This window comes from Schistocerca serialis, chromosome 5 (assembly GCF_023864345.2).
Source record: "Schistocerca serialis cubense isolate TAMUIC-IGC-003099 chromosome 5, iqSchSeri2.2, whole genome shotgun sequence".
NCBI lineage: Eukaryota > Metazoa > Arthropoda > Insecta > Orthoptera > Acrididae > Schistocerca > Schistocerca serialis.
Window position 1 is genome coordinate 521,550,114 of NC_064642.1, and position 19,459 is coordinate 521,569,572.

At 42.4% G+C, this 19,459-nt stretch overlaps 1 protein-coding gene across 1 annotated transcript in view; it reads left to right on the forward strand.

The window, feature by feature from the left end:
* LOC126481091 (uncharacterized) overlaps positions 1-19,459 on the forward strand; it is a 598,566-nt gene that overhangs the window by 552,217 nt on the left and 26,890 nt on the right. Inside the window, exon 6 of the mRNA XM_050104598.1 lies at positions 10,474-10,605. Within this exon, the coding sequence (XP_049960555.1) occupies positions 10,474-10,605 (132 nt within the window). The remainder of the gene's footprint in view (positions 1-10,473; positions 10,606-19,459) is intronic.

Consider the following 19,459-nt stretch of genomic DNA (forward strand, 5'->3'; position numbering starts at 1 on the left):
AGTACTTATATGTCATTTATAAAATAATAAATATGCCCTTTATTATTTTATAAATGACATACAAATACTGCCAGTCTTTCACGATGATTCTGTACTTATACCTTATCATACGTTTGTAGTCATAATTCTGTGACCATGTTTTAGAATAGAGACCATTCTTTGATTTAAATTCTGAGGAAGACACTCCTAGCAGTGTGGAAACCAGGCAAATTTGTTAAAAATTGTGACCGAGGACGGTTTTTCTTTCAATTTCCGTGGATAATCATTCTTAAAAATCGGAGGGAACCTGCTGATCTCTTCACTTTATTAGAGTCGTAATTCGTCTGGCTCCACAACTGAAATTGCTGTCTTGTGGCCATGCGGCCTCCTAAAAGGCAACAGAGCGGAAAGATACTCTACTACACCCTCTCTGTTTTCGTACACAGGACCAGCGTAAGGAGTACTGTAGTGACGCTGGCGCCACCTGTCTGAGTTAGCGTCCTCTGCAAGCCTGAATGTTGTTGTGATTCTTGAGTTTCTCCCGGCGTATTTGATAATCAAAATATCCACGGGTATGCTGCCGGTCTATAGTGTCCAACGGGCACAATATTTCGGCGATCAAACATGTCGCCATCATCAGGTGAACTGACGGACTGAGCTCCTGTGAACGTGCCGGCATGGAGATCCGTACGCTATGGCTGCTCAGAGGGAGCAGCCATAGCGTACGGATCTCCGTGCCGGCACGTTCACAGGAGCTCAGTCCGTCAGTTCACCTGATGATGGCGACATGTTTGATCGCCGAAATATTGTGCCCGTTGGACACTATAGACCGGCAGCATACCCGTGGATATTTTGATTACTGAATGTTGTTGTTGACGTCTGCCGGGTAGGCAACCCAGCTGACATGACCGTACCGAGTGACGGCCTAACCCGCAGGATACAGTACCTCCATACATACACTGGTGCGCCGAAGAAACTGCAATAGGCATGCGTATTCAAATACAGAGATATGTTAACAGGCAGAATACGGCGCTGCGGCCAGCAATCCCGAATTAAGACAACAAGTGTCTGGCGCAGTTGTTAGATCGGTTACTCTGCTATAATGGCAGATTATCAAGATTTAAGTGAGTTTGAACGTCGTGTTATAGTCGAAGCACGAGCGATGGGACACAGCGTCTCCGAGGAAGCGATTAAGTGGGGACTTTCCCGTACGATCATTTCGCGAGTGTACAATGAATATCAGGAATCCGATAAAACATCAAATATCCGACGTCGCTGCGCCCGGAAAAAGATCCTGCAAGAGCGGGACCAACGACGACTGAAGAGAATCGTTCAACGTGACGCTGCAGATTTCAATGCTGGGCCATCAACAAGTGTCAGCATGAGAACCATTCAACTAAACATCATCGATATGGGCTTTCGGAGCCGAAGATCCACTCGTGTACCCTTGATGAATGCATGACAGAAAGCTTTTCGCCTCGCCTGGGCCCGTCAACACCGACATTGTACTGTTGATGGCTAGAAACGTGTTACCTGGTCGGACGAGTCTTGTTTCAAATTGCATCGAGCAGATGCACGCGTACGGGTATGGAGACAACCTCATGAACCAATGGACCCCGCATGTCAGCAGTGGACTGTTCAAGGCTAGTGGAGGCTCCGTAATGCTGCGGGGCGTGTGCAGTTGGAGTGATATGAGACCGTTGATACATCTAGGTACGACTCTGACAGGTGACACGTTGTGAGCATCCGGTCTGATCACCTGCATCCATTCATGTCCATCGTGCATTCCGACGGACTTGGGCAATTCAGACAAGACAATGTGACACCTCATACGTCCTGAGTGGCTCCAGGAGCACTCTTCTGGGGTTAAAGACTTCCGCTGGCCATCAGACTCCCCAGACATGAACATATCTCGGATGCGTTGCAACGTGCTGTTCAGAAGAGGTCTCCAATCCCTCGTACTCCTACGGATTTCTGGCCAGCCCTGCAGGATTCGTGGTTTCATTTCCCTCCAGCACTAGTTCAAACGTTAGTGAGTCCATGGCACGTAGTGTTGCGGCACTTCTGCGTGCTCGTGGGGGTCCTACACGTTATTAGGCAGGTGAACCAGGCTCTTCAGTGTATATAAAAATGTTTGTATGTATATGCATGTATGTTCCACATCTCCTCCTAAATCACTGGATCGATGTCAACCAAACTTGGTACACGAATCACTTACCGTCAGGAAAAATCATTATGGTGGTAAGAACTACCTACCAATAAAACGGGTGGTGATTGGGACGAAAAAGCGGTGTAGCCCACGACGCATGAATAGCGGTACTTTAGTCGTCGTGTATTTGAGATGAGAGCACTTAGTGACTTGCAACAAATTTTACACATAATTTTAAACCCTCACGAAACTTTTTCTCCCTGGCAACCCCCGCAAAATTATGAAAGGAGAAAAGTTAATAGCTAATTACTTTTTCGCTGTTCATGCAGTAAAACTGCCGCGTGAAGCACGACGTTTTTGTTTATTACTTCTTTACTATTACCGGTACGCGCGACACATTTTACACACAATACTTACATATGCCATTGGATGTACCAGTAAAATATATCATTATAAGACACATAGTTTAGGAGCTATGACGACATAAACATTAAGCTCGTGAAAATGTAATTGCTGGGCGAAATTCACTAGAGATGCAGGTGAAATATGTTTACAAATACGTTAGAAATATGATAAATATACGTGAACTACAAAGAGACGGGGAGGAGCAGATGAACAGAGAGATGGGGAGGAGAAGATGAACAGAGAGAGGTGGAGGAGGAAATGGACAGAAGAAGGGAAGAGGAGCAGATGCACAAAGAGATAGGGGAGGAGGAATTGGACGAGGTAAGGAAAGAGCATGAGATGAACAGGAAGAGGTGGAGGTGGAGATGGACAGAGGAGGAGGGGGGGGGGGGAGGATGAACGATGAGATGGACAGAGAGAAGGGGAAGGAGGAGATGGACTAATAGCAGACTGGAATAAATACACACCTGGGCAACGACGGGTACTTAGTATTAAGTATTTTTATCTATTAACAATAATAATAATTTGTTTACGTTGCTAAATAGTACTATGCTTTAACATAATGTCAAGAGACAGCAACTGGAAAGCGTAAGCCGGCCGCTGTGGCCGAGCGGTTCTAGGAGCTTCAGTCCGGAACCGCGCTGCTGCTACGGTCGCAGGTTCGAATCCTGCCTCGGGCATGGATGTGTGTGATGTCCTTAGGTTAGTTAGGTTTAAGTAGCTCTAAGTTCTAGGGGTCTGGTGATCTCAGATCTTAAGTCCCATAGTGCTCAGAGCCATTTCAACCATTTGGAAAGCGTACTTCCAAAAATTTGGGAAATACACGTATTACACAATTAAGTCCTATAACACCAATAAACTCTCACAATACGGATAAAGTCATAATTTACGCATTATAAAATTTAAGTGTGCACCTACAATAGTTCACTAAGTACTAGAACTTTACACACTGTTCCGCAAACTACTGGTATTCAAGCATGTAAATGAGGTAGATGCTGATCTTTTTAGTCGTTTCCGCCTACGTTTAGTCAGTTCCTATTTTTTCCCCCCTCGGTGGAGGTTGTTTCCTTTTCTGTCTTTCCTTGCTCAACTTCCTGTGCTTTGCCGGTTCTGCCTTTGGACTCACGAACCGTGTCGGATTTGTTATGCACAGCGGGTAGGCGAGTCTGTGGATATGCGCCCTACCTGGCTGGAATGTTATCTGTCAGGCCGCAAGCACATCCACTTGAGCAGGCCCTAAGCAGGCACTTAAGTAAGAATGAATAATGAATGGATCACGACGAGGGTCATGGAGGGATATATGTCCTTCAAAGGTTATTTTCCCCACATTCATCTGTCACAATTTCCGCACTCTCACACTGTAATTATCGTCTTTACGCAGGCGACCTTCGATTACACCTGAGCGCCTGGCCAGAAAAATTTAATGCACCAATAAACTTGAATAATAAACATCTCAATTCTGTTTACGACGTCGTCAACAAAATACCTTTTAAATCACTATCAATTCCCCATCAAATCACAAGACATTCTGTGTAGAGAGAAATCGACAATGGATAACCTGCCTCGTAATTGAAAAGTTACAGACTTTCCACTTTCTAATATAAACTAATGCCTTATCCCCTGAAATAACAGTGGCTCGGTTTTCACTTCGTATTGAACCAGACCTCTAAATGTAATCTGCCATAATTTACTGCCCAAAGCCTTCAACAAGTTTAAGCCCTCTCTCTTTTTTTCCTCTTTTTGAATTATATTTTTATAATATATATATTTTAACTGTTTTAACCTGATGAGGTAAGTGTCTTCAGGCCGTGTTTTACGTCGGTCCGAAGTTTACACATAGAAAACATTTGCATTGCCGTTTAGTTAAATAAAGACAATGATTAGAATATTAAAAATAATAGTCGGATGTTAAAGTTATTTATTACATACCTTTTGAGATGGTTTTGTTTAGAATGTTAACTATTTGGTATCGGGTTTCCTTGAAAATAGATATATTTGAGGATTCTGCCTTCAGGAAAGGACAATTTCTTACTGATTATTGTTTGGCCATTCATTTTTTTCATGTTATACCATCAGTAGGAAATCTCTGTTTTACTGGTAAAAATAAATAATGTTGGATAAAAATACATGCAGATTACGATTATGTTTATCAGATTCACAAACTGTTTCTACCAAACACATGTGAAAATAATGCATTTGTCTCTTTTGTGTGTTGCCGGTGATACATCTAAAAAGTTTGTCATTAGGAAATAATAACTTTTTTACATTGCTTTACTTCCTATGAAAGGCAAAACTTAAGTTTAAATTGAGAACCCGGGCGCTTGAGTTATTTTCTCATTTTTTAAAGATAGGTGGCTACCCCAGTATAAAAGAAGGTCTGAATATCGTTGGTTACCTTCAACGAGGGTCATCCACGGACGTTGAAACTATTACCATTCCATTTTGCCCTTCTGTAGCATCACTGAATTATTCTCTCTCGTTTTCTTCTTTCTCTCGGTTAATTCATTTGACGTGCATTATGGAGGAGTAATTTTCTAATCCCAGATTTATACTTTCCGTTGTATATGTAAATAGCATAAGGCGATTGCCACAGTGATTATATTGAAAAATCAGCGGTGACTTACCTGCTCTGTCGCCAATGATTTCATTATAGGCGGGGAATCAAACCCCAAAAATCCTCGTCTATGTCTTCAATATTTCTTCAACACAAGCACACCGGACAAAAAAATTAATTCCTTCGAGAACGTGTCATGGCAGTACCGTTTAGTACCGCCTCTACCCTTCATAACGAGCTTATCTGGCGAATTAGAGAGTCCAGAGTTCTTCCAGTGTACCGTGCCCAGATGAAGTCACTCATTCATGATTAGATCGTTTAGAGCCACCATTTTGACAGGATGTTGATTGCTACGTTTCAACCGGTTCAAAATAAAGCCAGACATCTTAAGTAGAATAAACGTCGGATTTTTTTGCGGGCCAGCAGAAGTGCGATAGAACGCCCCAGTGTTCGTCAAACCAGGGAAGAGCCCTGTGAACGCTCTAGTTCCTATCATTAGGATACTCATCGGGAAGGTGTAAGGAAGGGCCACACGTGGTCAGCGAGAATGTTGAAATAACTCAGATCATGTTCACGGTAACCTGAATGAGTTGAACAAGGTCAAGGTTGGTAAAACACTACCAGAACATCACAGTAACACCTCTGGCTTGAGCCAATCCCTCCATACACTGCAAGTTAAACGCTCTTTGGGGCATCGGTCCACTCAACGTCTCTTACACCTTGAAACATAATAGTTGCAAATTGTACACAACTCCTTGTACACACACTGTTCATTCCACGCTGATATAACAAGGCTTAGTGATAGAGAGCTGGGCTACCGTTATCAGCAGAATCGTTGCGTCGTTTTGTCGCAATGTTTCTACAGGTTTCCTACTCGCCATCTTCAGGAGAAATGTTGCGTCAACTCGTCGCCACGATTCGCCTGACAACCCGAGAGAATTCCACCAATGAAATTCGCCGAGATACCCTGCATTCCCGTTTATGGACTCAGAGATCTCGAGTTCAATCCTCAGTCAGTACTTCGATTTTTATCTATCCATTATCATTTTTAGTTTCTGGAAATATTTGCTGATGTGAAAAAATTCGGAATTGCAGCATGGGAAGGAGCCCACGTTAACCCTTAGGTTCACCTACAATTGACTGACAAGGGGAAGGTCTGACATGTGGATCACCGATTTTCATCAAGTTTTGCAAGGATGATCTATATTGAAAATAGAGGCACAACTGTTTCGACCTTTTGCTAGGCACTCCCTAGTTTTTGAAAAAAACGAGGTCAAAGCTGATGGAAAATAGTAATATGATGCTATATACACCGAAACATTGTCTAAAAGTAAACATCGATGTGGGATCCAAAGTTAATAATGTTCGAGTTACTGACGCTTTTATGTTTTCGCGCAGTAGCTAGGATACTCGTGATTCTATGCAAGGTCGGTGGGCGAGCGGTCAAGGCATTAGGCACCAAACTGCTGGTCCGTATTCGATTATTAGTATTAGCTTTATTTCATTAGATCTTTTTTAGACGCATCCGATACTATTCTGATAATGGGAATACTTTTCCTTGCTTTCTTGAAGTAAAACATCGTGAGGTGTGATTAGTATTCAAATAAGTCTATATAATGAATTTACAGCTATTTTAGTACAAAAACATACCTAGAGTATATTATTGCATAATCCTAACTGATCGTCTCCTCGTGAGCCTTCTCGCAAACAACGAGGTGAAGAAACCTAGCCGGCCGGGGTGCCCGAGCGGTTCAAGGTGCTACAGTCTGGAACCGCGCGACCGCTACGGTCGCAGGTTCGAATCCTGCCTCAGGCATGGATGTGTGTGATGTCCTTAGGTTAGTTAGGTTTAATTAGTTCTATGTTCTAGGCGACTGATGAACTCAGAAGTTAAGTCGCATAGTGCTCAGAGCCATTTGAACCATTTGAACTATTGTTCGTGGAAAACATATGTGATTCACGTTCCTACTAACAAATCTCGATGCATATCAAGCGTACAAAAGCATATCTTGAAAGATGGGTTGGTTATGGACGAACGCATGAATTTTAATAACATCCGCCCTATCTTGTAATTCTCAGCTCTGCTGTAATTTCCCTTGATTTTGAAGTGGTGAGATGAAATTCTTTACCTGTCGGAAACAAGATAAACGTCACACAGTTGACAAAGGTTACGATGGTATCATTTTCACTGTGCATGTCCGTTGAGCATTGTAATCTAGGAAAATATCTATCGTAGTGCGTTAGCGTGTCATGTATCACTACGAAAACAACGGTCAGTACGTTATTTATACTTTTTTGATTATTAATCAGACCTCCCTATGTTTAACTTCAAAAAATGGCAAAGGAAGGTATGCCCCTTATCTGAATATTATCAGATACACCGAAGAAACATCGAATGAAGAAAAAAAAAACTGCGACTGATTCTCGAACACGGATCAGCTGTTTTTCAGTCTAACATCTTGACCGCTTGACCACTGTACCGATATACTGTACAAAATATTAAAATATGCGACGAAAAGTCAGACACGTAATAAAGTAAAATGAAAATAGTAAAAAACTCTGAAAATGCGCGTGCAATGGTAATTGATAATAAAATGAAATAATAATGGTACAAACAGGCTCTATAAGATAACTGTATAGTATCTCTGTGCTAATACATTATTCTTTTACTCGTTAACGAAAGAAACTAAAAAGACCAGCGGTATTACTCACTCTCTGTTCTAATCTCGAAGCTAACGCACGCTAAAGCGACCATTGTGCATTGTAAGTTGTAAATTTTATATAATATATGGTAATTTATGCTGATTGAGTATTTTTTCCTTCGTATGTCTAGTGACCTTCATGCAGAAATAAAAATATTATTTGCAAAGTTTTCAGTACGCTGGATAAACGACAAGAACGGTCGAACAATCGACCATTCATGGCAGACATCTTGCGTAGGAAAAATTTCGTTATAAATTTCATTGCTTTCCGTCATCAACGGACGCATTAAAAGACTTGCACCATAATTATTAAGGAAAAGAAAGCGAATGTATTGTTTTATATTGTATGAAAGTAAAAACTGAGAACATTCCCCCGCTTCTCGGCAAGACGAAGAATATAACGTTAAGAAAAAGGGAAATACCTTCTTTCAGTACAAGGTTTCTTTTAATTAATTTTCACCACAGTAAAGATATCCTGCAGCAATACTTTAATGTGATAACACGACATACAATCCCTGAGATTATGTTTTTTTTATTCTTTTGTCAGTATGAATAGGCGGTGAGTCGCGCGCTGTTCAACAATCAGAGTTCAGAGAATTATTTTGCGAAAGTATACAGTCAGGTCCAACATAGTATTATGATTTTTTCTTGTGCTCTATTCACGCTCTTGCCGGGCGTAAATATCAGTAACGTGGTAAAATGTTACACTCTTTTCGTCACATTCGTTGAGTACACCGTAAGTATACTTAAGACGGTGTACAGACCTGAGCGGTAGCGGCACACCACCAATCTCGCTCTGCTAGACGCACAGAAAGACAAATACCCTAGCTACATCATGTAAACACAAAAACGTTAATAACCCGAACATTATTAACTTCGCAGCCGAAATCATATTAATAAGAAACGTTTATTTTTAGACGATCTTTCTATGTGTAGCGTAGAAAATGCGATTTTTCGTCATCAACTTTGACCTAGATTTTTTTCAAAAACTAGCAAAAAAGTTGAACCGCATGTCTCTTCATTTTCAGTACAGATCGTTCTTGCAAAACGAATCTGTGACCCACGAGTCAGACCCTCCCCTTGCGAGTAAATCTGAGGAAAGCAATGGCATACTAACTCCAACGTGGCCAAGCGTAATAATGCGCCGTAGTGTTCCAACCAACCTTCGGATTGATGATAGCTTTGGCTTTTTCTTAACAAACGCAATTGTTTCTTGCTGTCATTCTCTCACGTCTCCACGCCGACCCATCTTAATCCGCTGGTAACGTACGTCAGTGGTGGAGGTCGACGCGCCCACATGGTACCAGTTCTACACAATCTTCTACGTTCCAAAGCGACCAGTAAGATCTTTTACGTTGGCTGACTAATGTTATGTCCCTGTAGGTCCATCTGTATACACATGGTTGAGGGATCTCGGCTGTTAAATACAAAATGTCAAATTAAATAACTTCAGCCGTCTAAATTTCCAGTTATTATTTTATTTGAGCAACTAGTTTCAGCGCTACTTGAGTCGGCAAGTGATGATCGAAGGGATCACTGTGTCAAAAAACTGCGGATACCACTCACTGAATGCTGGCCCCTATTTTGACTGGACCAGAGGTGGGGTTCTTCCTACACGTCGGTTAGGGGGCCTGAAGATGGCGTAATACAGCTCTGAAACTGGTTGCTCAGATAAAGTAACAACTGGAAATTTAGAACGCTGAAGATGTTTTGCCGGCCGCAGTGGCCGAGCGGTTCTAGGCTCTTCAGTCTGGAACCGCGCGACGGCTACGGTCGCAGGTTCGAATCGTGCCTTGGGCATGGGTGTGTGTGATGTCCTTAGGTTACCAGAATGAGATTTTCACTCTGCAGCGGAGTGTACGCTGATATGAAACTTCCTGGCAGATTAAAACTGCGTGCCCGACCGAGACTCGAACTCGGGACCTTTGCCTTTCGCGGGCAAGTGCTCTACCATCTGAGCTACCGAAGCACGACTCACGCCCGGTACTCACAGCTTTACTTCTGCCAGTATCTCGTCTCCTACCTTCCAAACTTTACAGAAGCTCTCCTGCGAACCTTGCAGAACTAGCACTCCTGAAAGAAAGGATATAGCGGAGACATGGCTTAGCCACAGCCTGGGGGATGTTTCCAGAATGAGATTTTCACTCTGCAGCGGAGTGTGCGCTGATATGAAACTTCCTGGCAGATTAAAACTGCGTGCCCGACCGAGACTCGAATTCGGGACCTTTGCCTTTCTTTAAAGTTTGGAAGGTAGGAGACGAGATACTGGCAGAAGTAAAGCTGTGAGTACCGGGCGTGAGTCGTGCTTCGGTAGCTCAGATGGTAGAGCACTTGCCCGCGAAAGGCAAAGGTCCCGAGTTCGAGTCTCGGTCGGGCACGCAGTTTTAATCTGCCAGGAAGTTTCATCCTTAGGTTAGTTAGATTTAAGTAGTTCTAAGTTCTAGGGGACTGATGACCTCAGATGTTACGTCCCATAGTACTCAGAGCCATTTGAACCATTTGAAGGTATTTTTACTCTGCTTTTTTAATATTATGTCTGGTGAGAAGCTAGACAGACAGCTCATAAACTAAGATCTTGTTTTGCCATATTTTTAAGGCGCCTCCCATGCATGGTTGAGTACTGTTACGATTTACAGATGTGTTTGTGGCCTGACTGTACAGCTGTGTCCGGCGTGTGTTTGCAGGGCTACTCGTGCGTGGACCTGTTGAACGCGGGCATGCGCGACTCGGGCGTGTACTACCTGCAGATCCGGGGCACCACCTACTGGTTCCTCAAGGTCTACTGCGAGCAGGAGGTGGCCGACGGCGGCTGGACCGTGAGTATCGCCTCGCTCTCTGCCTGCCCGCCCTATAAAATATCGCCTCACTCAGCTCCTAATTGTCTTAGCTGGCGACGCGGCGCAAAAAAGCTGTGCTACAGTAGCCTTATGTCCCTAGCAAACGAGACGTGTAAATTTCGACCGTATAAATATTAAAAGACGTTTTTGCGTGTTTTCACTGAAATATTATCTCTATCTGAGATGATGACCCTATTTACTAAGCAAAAACGTGTCTGATAGTCGGATATTATGCATTGTGGTCCAGAGTTGTATCAACCGTTTATCCTGTGTCTGAATATTACGACCGCCTAGAGTTAAGATTAAGCTGTAAGCTAAAAAAAAAAAATTATACATATTTATGGCCGCCAAAATTCCATTAGCACTATAGAATTGCTGTTAATTCGTGGAAATTGCATGTAACCTAGAAGCAAGCCTCCACATATAATGTATATTTTATAAGGTGGTTTCCTAAAGCGTCAACTAGTGTTAACCACAAAATTACCTGGTAATATTTTACGAGCTCGCCTCCACTGTCGAGGTCACCAGCTCGCAGGTATTCGACCCAGGGCAGCCATTTTGATACCTGATGGCGCTCTGAGTGAGAACGTCCAGCCAGCTGGCTGTCCTCGGAGGATTGAGACATCCCTTTATCTCATAAAGCCATTTTCAAGTTTTTGTGCAGTAGATTCCATCAAAATAGATTTCGGCCGGTTCTAAGCACTCGTAAAATCACATAACGGTAATAAATTGTTGAGTGTTGGCTGCTTTTGACAAATAGAGACATGTCACGAGATATACCTAGAATAATAGTGATATAATGTTACTTAAAATCCGTCTTGATGTGACGTAGCATGTGAATGTTGCTGGATTTGGACGGGTTACTCCTGTAACTGAAATATCAGATCTGAAGATGGTTCTGAATGAACCGAAACTGGTCATATGAATAAAAAAAAATTTGCAATCAAGACGGATTTTAAGTAACATTATAAAATCACTGATTGCTGTTATCCCATAAGACATTATGCCTGTTTTTGCAAAATAGTGATATAGCATACCACTTGCAGTGTGAGAACGAACTGGAATATGTGTAGCGACAGCACTGGCGGCGATATGTCACTGTACATGGTTGAGTACTTGTAGATGGTATGCTAGTGACTTTTCACCTAAATACTCTTGGTTTCATGTTTTTAATTCTGAAGTCTGACCAACAGCATATCATACGTCGCGATTGTCTGATTTTAGGAATGTTTTAGGAAAGGTAAAGGCATGAGAGATGCAATCTAAGAGGAAAAAATGCGGTCAGAAGCCCATATTAATAAGGGAGTGAGAAAATGACGCAGTCTTTCGCCACTGCTGTTCAGTCTATATGTCGTAGGATCAATTATGGAAGTAAATGAAAGACTCAGAAGCGGGACTAACATTCAGCTAGAAAGGATATCAATGGCGAGTTTCACTGATGACATTGCTATCCCAAGTGAAACTGAAGAAGAATTATAGGACATAATGAATGTAATTAACAGTCTAACGAGGAGACACTGTGGATTCAGAGTCATCCGAAGAGAGACTATACTAATGAGGAGTAGTAGAAATGAGATAAGTGGTAAAACGTAATATCAGAATTAGGGACCACGAAATATTCGAAGTGAAAGAATTTTGCTATCTTGGGAGCAAATAACATATGACAGATGAAGCAAGGAGGGCACAAACAGCAGACTGGCACAGGAAAAAATGGAGTTCCTGGACAAGTGTACTAGTATGAATTATCGATCTTAATCTGCGGGAGAAGTTTCTGATTCTGGAGCACAGCATTGTGTGAATAGACTGTTGAAAAACCATAAAAGTGTGAATTGCAAAGTAGTCATCAGGATTAGATGGAAGAAGAGGACTGAAGCGTTTGAGATGTGGTTTTGTAGGAGAATGCTCACAATTAAGTGGAGTAATAAGAAATGAGAAGGTTACCTGCATAATCGACGAGGAGGGGAACATGTAGAAATGATTGTCATGGCAGTATGATAGGATATCAATTAAGATAACTAACAATAATTTCCTTGCTACTTGCGGGATCTGTAGAGCGTAAGAATTCTTGAAGGACATAGAGACCGGAATATTTCCAACGAACAATTGAGGACGTAGGTTGCAAGTGCTACTCTTAGATGAAGAGACTGACATAGGAGTGGAATTCGTGGCGGACCGCATCATACCAGTCAGAAGACTGATAAAAAAAAAGCGAATGCTTGACCTCGAACGAAAGTGCGGAAATTTTGATGTATTACACACCTAAAACATTTGAAAATGGCTTCGCAGACGAAACTGTGCGATGTTGAAAGCAAAATAAAGGACTGTTTTAATACACAGAATAGCAGCCAGTTTGGGTGAATGTTATCATTCGGATAAATTGTGGTGGCTATCACCCCATGTTGCGCAGGCGGTAAAGAAAAGATGCGGTTGCGTATTGTGCAGTACTTGGCCACCCGCTCTCCATTTTTTTCTGCAACAACAAAAAAAAGAAAGAAATGAAGCACAGTGCACAGATTTCCTAAATGCTTTTGCCGCATTACCGTTAATCGAACTTTCCCTCAATGCTTGAACACAGCATAACGGCAATATTAAATAGAAAACGCTTTCGTGAAGTTTTTATTTTGTTGCTCACCAAGAAAGTGTTTTCCATTTAATTTTACAGTAAGCGTGATCTGTATGTTAATACAGCGGCCATAAGTATACAAGTATATCTCACTGTCGGTGCACTGACATCCCGAGATAAGTAATGTGGCAGTAGCATTCAGTGCGTGCATCAGAGTATGTTTCCGCCTTACATATAAAAATTTCATTTCAAATTTCCGTACTTAAAATGCCTCCGCAGTGCGAATGAAGATCCCTGAAAGCTAGCGCCGCTTTTGCCAGCTTTCAAGCGCTAAGTACGTGCGGCTGCCACAACACTAATTGAAGGCCATTGCTGCCCAACACCGCAGCAACACTGAGACGTTCCCTTAGAAATGTAAACTACACTTCCATCTTAGCCAAAAAGCTGAGAGTTTATTAGAATTGTAAACAAATCTGCGTTACCTGATACTGTGGCATTTATCCCCCATTTCAGCCCTCGTTTTGTGCAGTTTTATCGTGCGTTGTGTGAAAGCTCAGGCTGCTGAAAGATGGAGAGCAGGCAAAATCAGTGAGCTACCCCTCAAACGACAGATGGCCGGAGAACATGAGAATGAAGCCGATTCTTGGTAAAGTGTGCATAGAAATCTGCGATTCACGCGTCAGCATTGGCACCAAGAACATAACTTTGATTATTTATGTGCACGGTTTGATCATGTTTGTGCAGAGTGCCAACTATGCTGATGACGGTATCCACACTTACGGCTTCCCAGTTTTGATTTCAGTAGCTCTAATTACACACTGAGAGCTTAGTTAAGGATTTCATTAAATGTTAGAATATATAACTTTGGATTGAACCGACTAATCATGAGCACGTCCGGTGGGTGGGAGGGGGAGGGGGGGTCAGGCGCGGAACTGTAGGCTAACTCACTACATGGTCTGCGACTAGTTTTCTGAGAGACAAAACTTACGTACGGAGGATGTTATGTTGTTTAGCGTTGAAGTGAATTGTTAACTAAAACTGCCTGGGGAACATTTATGAGCGTTTATATACGTCAACAGACTCATGTTACGACAGTTGTTACATACAAGTGGTAATTATACTGTACATAGCGATCTTTGATGCAAACCGTAATACTAGACTGGCTCATAGAAAATGTTCATTATAACATCGTTTGTAGGTTTTGAGACTGAAGTAATGAAAAAATCACACGGCATCCCATTATTTATAACTTTTATTATCTTAGTGTCGAAATATTCCAAAACGTTATTCCAAAGATTTACTATTTAATACTTGCACGTTAAGATCTGTAGTCGGCGGAGAAGAGATCGAATGGGCACAACGAGACGTGCATAGAAGAGATGAGGTAAGCATACTTCTTCCAAGTCACGCTAGGAGACTATCAGGGGAAAATGCTGTTCCTCCCGAAATGCTCACCATAGCCCTCCACACGCAACAATCCGCAAAGAACTACTTGCGCTCTTAGTATATCCTAATCAATAATGTGTTACGACAAGAACGTTCTACAGGGTGTTCCAAACCGATATGTTCAAATTAATACAGAAGACAGAGAACATCAAAACACATATATTTAATTATGGTACTTATAGTCCCTGACGGCAGTTTCAGATGCTAAGGACGATTTACACAGAGGGTAGTCTAGCATGCTAATTACAGCAGTGACATCCACAGGAACTGCTCGAATACGCGACCATTGGCCTATATGCACGCCTTACATCGTGGGACCATTGACTGTCGTGTGTGTTCGAAGATTTTTCTTATGTCGGCAGTGTTACCAAGAGCTATGGAAATTCTAGCGACAAGGTATTCTTGTGTTTTCACAACGGCTTCACACATCAACTGAGGTGACCTGGATGGCCAGGCCACAGGGCCACGTCGGACAATCCATCGTTGCCGAAGTTGGCTCTTAGACGATTCCTCACAGCAGTACTGAAATGGGCTGGCGCCCTATCGTGCTGCCTCTGCCTAAATTTTCAGAGGTACGTCCTCCAATAGCTGTGCCAACAGATGTTCTACAAAGATTCCCCATCGCGCCGGAAATACATCCATTGTCTAGCAGTCTAACATCCTCGAGCAGTTCTGGCAACACATGTTCCACAAAGATTCGATATCTACGTCCGTTGAGGCGGATTGGAAGAATGTGTGGTCTGCTCAACAATGCCGGCTCATACATCAACACCAAATCTTTGTTGATGAGCACGAGGTCGAGTACCTCGTGGATTCCCATGTGCCCAAACACGCGAATTGTGGACATTTGAATTTCAGTGCACATTCCCAGTCAGTTAAACCGACACAACAGCTTTCCTCAGCACCTCGTAACAAAATGTTCCCTAACATTACAAGTTAACTTCAGAGACCATACGTTCCTTACCGAAATGCATTAATTTGAACGAGCAGTTCCGGAACACCCTGCATATCTCATCCTAATTAGTTACATAGTTAGGAAGGGATAGGAACTGCTACAACAGGTCGCCGCAGACGTGCGAATCAACCGCGCCAAGCCCACTTTAACTGCCACGGAACTACAGAGTGTCCTAGAAGTTCCTGTACTCTTATGTTAAACCACTATAATGTATATTGGAGAACTCGCCTATAAAAGACTACGTATGTAGCAGATCTGTATGTACACCGTCGCATTTTAGGCAGAAATCTATGCCTCTCCATAATATCCTTCTTCACATTTTGTGCAGCGTCTCAGTAGCCATGCTTCGAAAGCCTCTATAATTTTGCGTCATTCTTCATTAGTCCTGTACTGACGTTGATGAACGTGTGACTTGATTACTTCCCGATATTGTTGAAACACACTCAGTACAGTGGCCTCGAAGCTGTTCATCACGGACCTTACACCCCCGAATACAGTGTTCTGGAGCTCCTTCCTGCTGAAAATACACATGATCACTGATTCCTTTGTCTTCGAACTGAGGTATTAATCACATTTGCAACTTGTCCAAATAAGAATTTACATTCAAGTAAACTTCAAAAAAATAGGCATGAGAAAGGTATCACTTGATACGAGTATCCTGGCCCATACCAATCACTGGGTGCACTCCGTTCCAACTCTTGCACATAATGGGAATTTTACGTAGACCAGCAAACCACATTTCTCCTGCGTGAGCCGAGATGCATCTCACATTCATCAAAAAGTAATATTCTTTACGGAGTCACGGTATTTGCAAATTGTACGAACAAAGCACAGCAGAATGTAACTGACTACTCCATGCTATTGAGAGATAATTCGTTCAGAAACGTAGATCTAAATCCTTTCGTTTTCAAATCATTTTAATGCGTCATGCGTTGTTCATCGCGGTAATTGAAATTCAACTCCTCTTTTGCCAGTGGATTTCATTGGTGACCGTTCAACTGACTGAGCAACGGTGAAAAGTCAAGAGGGGTATGGGGATTTCTCGGACGTCATCTATAGTACAGCACATTCGTGCCAGCCTCCCATGAAATGGCAGGTCGTTCAAACGGCTCTGAGCACTATGGGACTTAACATCTGAGGTCATCAGTCCCCTAGAACTTAGAACTACTTAAACCCAACTAACCTATGGACATCACACACATCCATGCCCGAGGCAGGATTCGAACCTGCGACCGTAGCAGTCGCGCGGTTCCGGACTACAGCGCCTAGAACCACATGGCCACCGCGGCCGGCTGGCAGGTCGTGTCACAGATGTTGATACTCGTATGTTATATATCATATCACAGTATTAACTCAGTTTAATCTTTCGGGTTTTTTTCCTTTTCCATGTAATCCGAATCCAACTATTTGGTTCCACGTCTTGTCACTAGGTTTTTCTCACTGCAAAGAAAAATCAGTTCCTTCCACAGGCTGAGGTTAAACACGTGATGGTAGAACAACATCAAACTGTAAGCACTGGTACAGTTGCTAAATAGTTTATTTACAGTTTGGTTTTGTTGTGCTATAGATCGCAGAACGACTACGGCATGCGGTTAGTACTAAGGGAGCAATCAAGACGCATCTAAGTCTTTTTCTGTTGTTTCTTTTTCTTTCACCAGTCTTCTGACTAGTTTGATGGGGCACTCCACGACTTCACCTCCTGTGACAAGAGCAGTATTTGCTCCTTGAGTCCTCAGTTATTTGTTGGATAGTTTTTGTGCTCTACCGCGCTCTCCAGTACCATGGAAGTTACTTCGTGATATCTTATCTCATGTCATATCTTCTTTTCCCTTCTTCTTGTCAGCGTTTTCCGTATTCTCCGTTCTTCGCTGATTCTACGGAGAACTTCCTCAGTCTTCATCTTCATCCTTGTCTTTCATCCGGTTTAACCCCAGCACTTCCTTCTTAATCTTCGTTCACAGCGTCAGAACTGTACCTCTGGTGACCTTACCTTTCCAAAAGTCAAAAATTGATAGTCATCTAATGGATCTCAGTTCACTTTTCCATTCTTATGTCTATCATTCTTGTCAGCAACTGTGATGCATGAGCTGTTAAACTGATTGTACGTTAGCTTTCGCACTTCCACTTCCGTCTTCGGAATTGAGTTGATGATTTTCTTTCCGAAAGTCTGATGGTATAGCTCCATTCTCATAGATTCTACAAACGAACTTGAAAGGTCATTTGGTTGCCATTGTCCCCAATGATTTCAGAAATTCCAGAGGAATGTTACCTATTCCTTCCTTCTTATTTGATCCTGAGTCTTCAAAACTTCCTTTAAACTTGGACTGTAACATTGGATCCACATATGCTCCATATTGACTCCCATTTCTTGTTCCCCTCTTAGAGACCATCCATTCATTTTCTCCTCTGCGCTCAAATGTGGAGTACCAACACAGTCTTCATTTGCTGCCGTTGCTTTTAACTGTAATGAAGGTTGTTTTGGCTTTCCTGTATGCTGAATCTGTCCTTTCGATTGACCAGCTGAAGTATTTCTTCGGTTACCCAAGATTTGCACCTATGTTTACACCTATGTTTGTCTGACAAATATCTGTGACTTCCTCTTTAACTGACTCGCCTATTGTGGTGTTCACTATCGCAGTATCTGCAGTCGAAGACTTCAAACGCACATCAGCATTTCTCAGTAGTTCAGTATCCCTTTCCACATTGATTCTTCCAGACGATTCTCTTAAACTTTAGCCTATTATCATCAGTAAATTGTGAACTCTATATCTGGTCCTCAGTATGCCTTGCAATAACTTATTTTGCAGTCTCTCTGTCACCATGATGTAATCCAGCTGGAATCTTTCTGCGTATCCAGGCCGTTTCCATGTATATCTCCTTCTCTTGTGATTTTTGAATAGTGTATTCGCTGTTACTAGCTGAAATTTACTGCAGTACTCAGTTAGTCTTCCACCTCTCTCATTCGTACTGCTGAGCCCATATTCTCCCGTAACTGTTTCTTCTGTTTCCTCCCCCTTGGTTACAAGACTTTCATCTCCTTTTACATATTGTATTACTCATTCCGTGTCCTCACCTGTATCTCTCCATCAACTACTTGTGATGTCAGCACGTACCATATACCTGAATTATTGTTTTTGCTGTCGATTCTGAAGAAAAAGATACTATCACTGTTCACAGTATCTCACTCTCAGCGCAACCTTGTTACTCGTGACGAATACTACTTCCGGTACATAATTTTCTGCTTCTGTTGATATTACGGAATACTCGTCTGAACAGAAATCGTTATCTTTTTTCCATTTCGCTTCGCTAGCCGCTATATCTAGACTGAGCCTTTGCGTTTAACTTTTCAGATTTTATATCTTCCCTACCACATTCAGACTTGCGACATTCAGCTGTCCAACTCATACAGTTTTAAAGTTTAGTTGGTTATTCAGTCTTTATCTCGTGGTCACCTGCCATACAGCAGACTCTTCTCAGCTGAATGAGACTAATCCAGAATATTTTTCCAGTTTAGAGACCATCACCAATCAGTTTCAGTTACAGATCACATGTCCTGCTGAAAGACAAGTTTTAATGCAGTCGTTTCCATTGCAATCTGCATTCTCAAGACGTTGACCATTTCTGATTCTTCGGTCTTTTAAGGGCAGTTTCCCACTCCACGGGCGAGAGGGTGCCGTGAAACTCTGCTCTCTGACTCGGCCGTTGAGGGAAAGAGTGTGACTTCTCATGTCGGAAGTCCTCGGCCCCCACTGCTGATGTTGTTCATTCAAAGTTAGAGCAGCCGCTAGTATTGACCTCTAGTTCCAGGACTTCTTGATTATAAGCCAAAGGCGCTCTCCCTAGAATATTACCGACTCTGTCGTATTAAA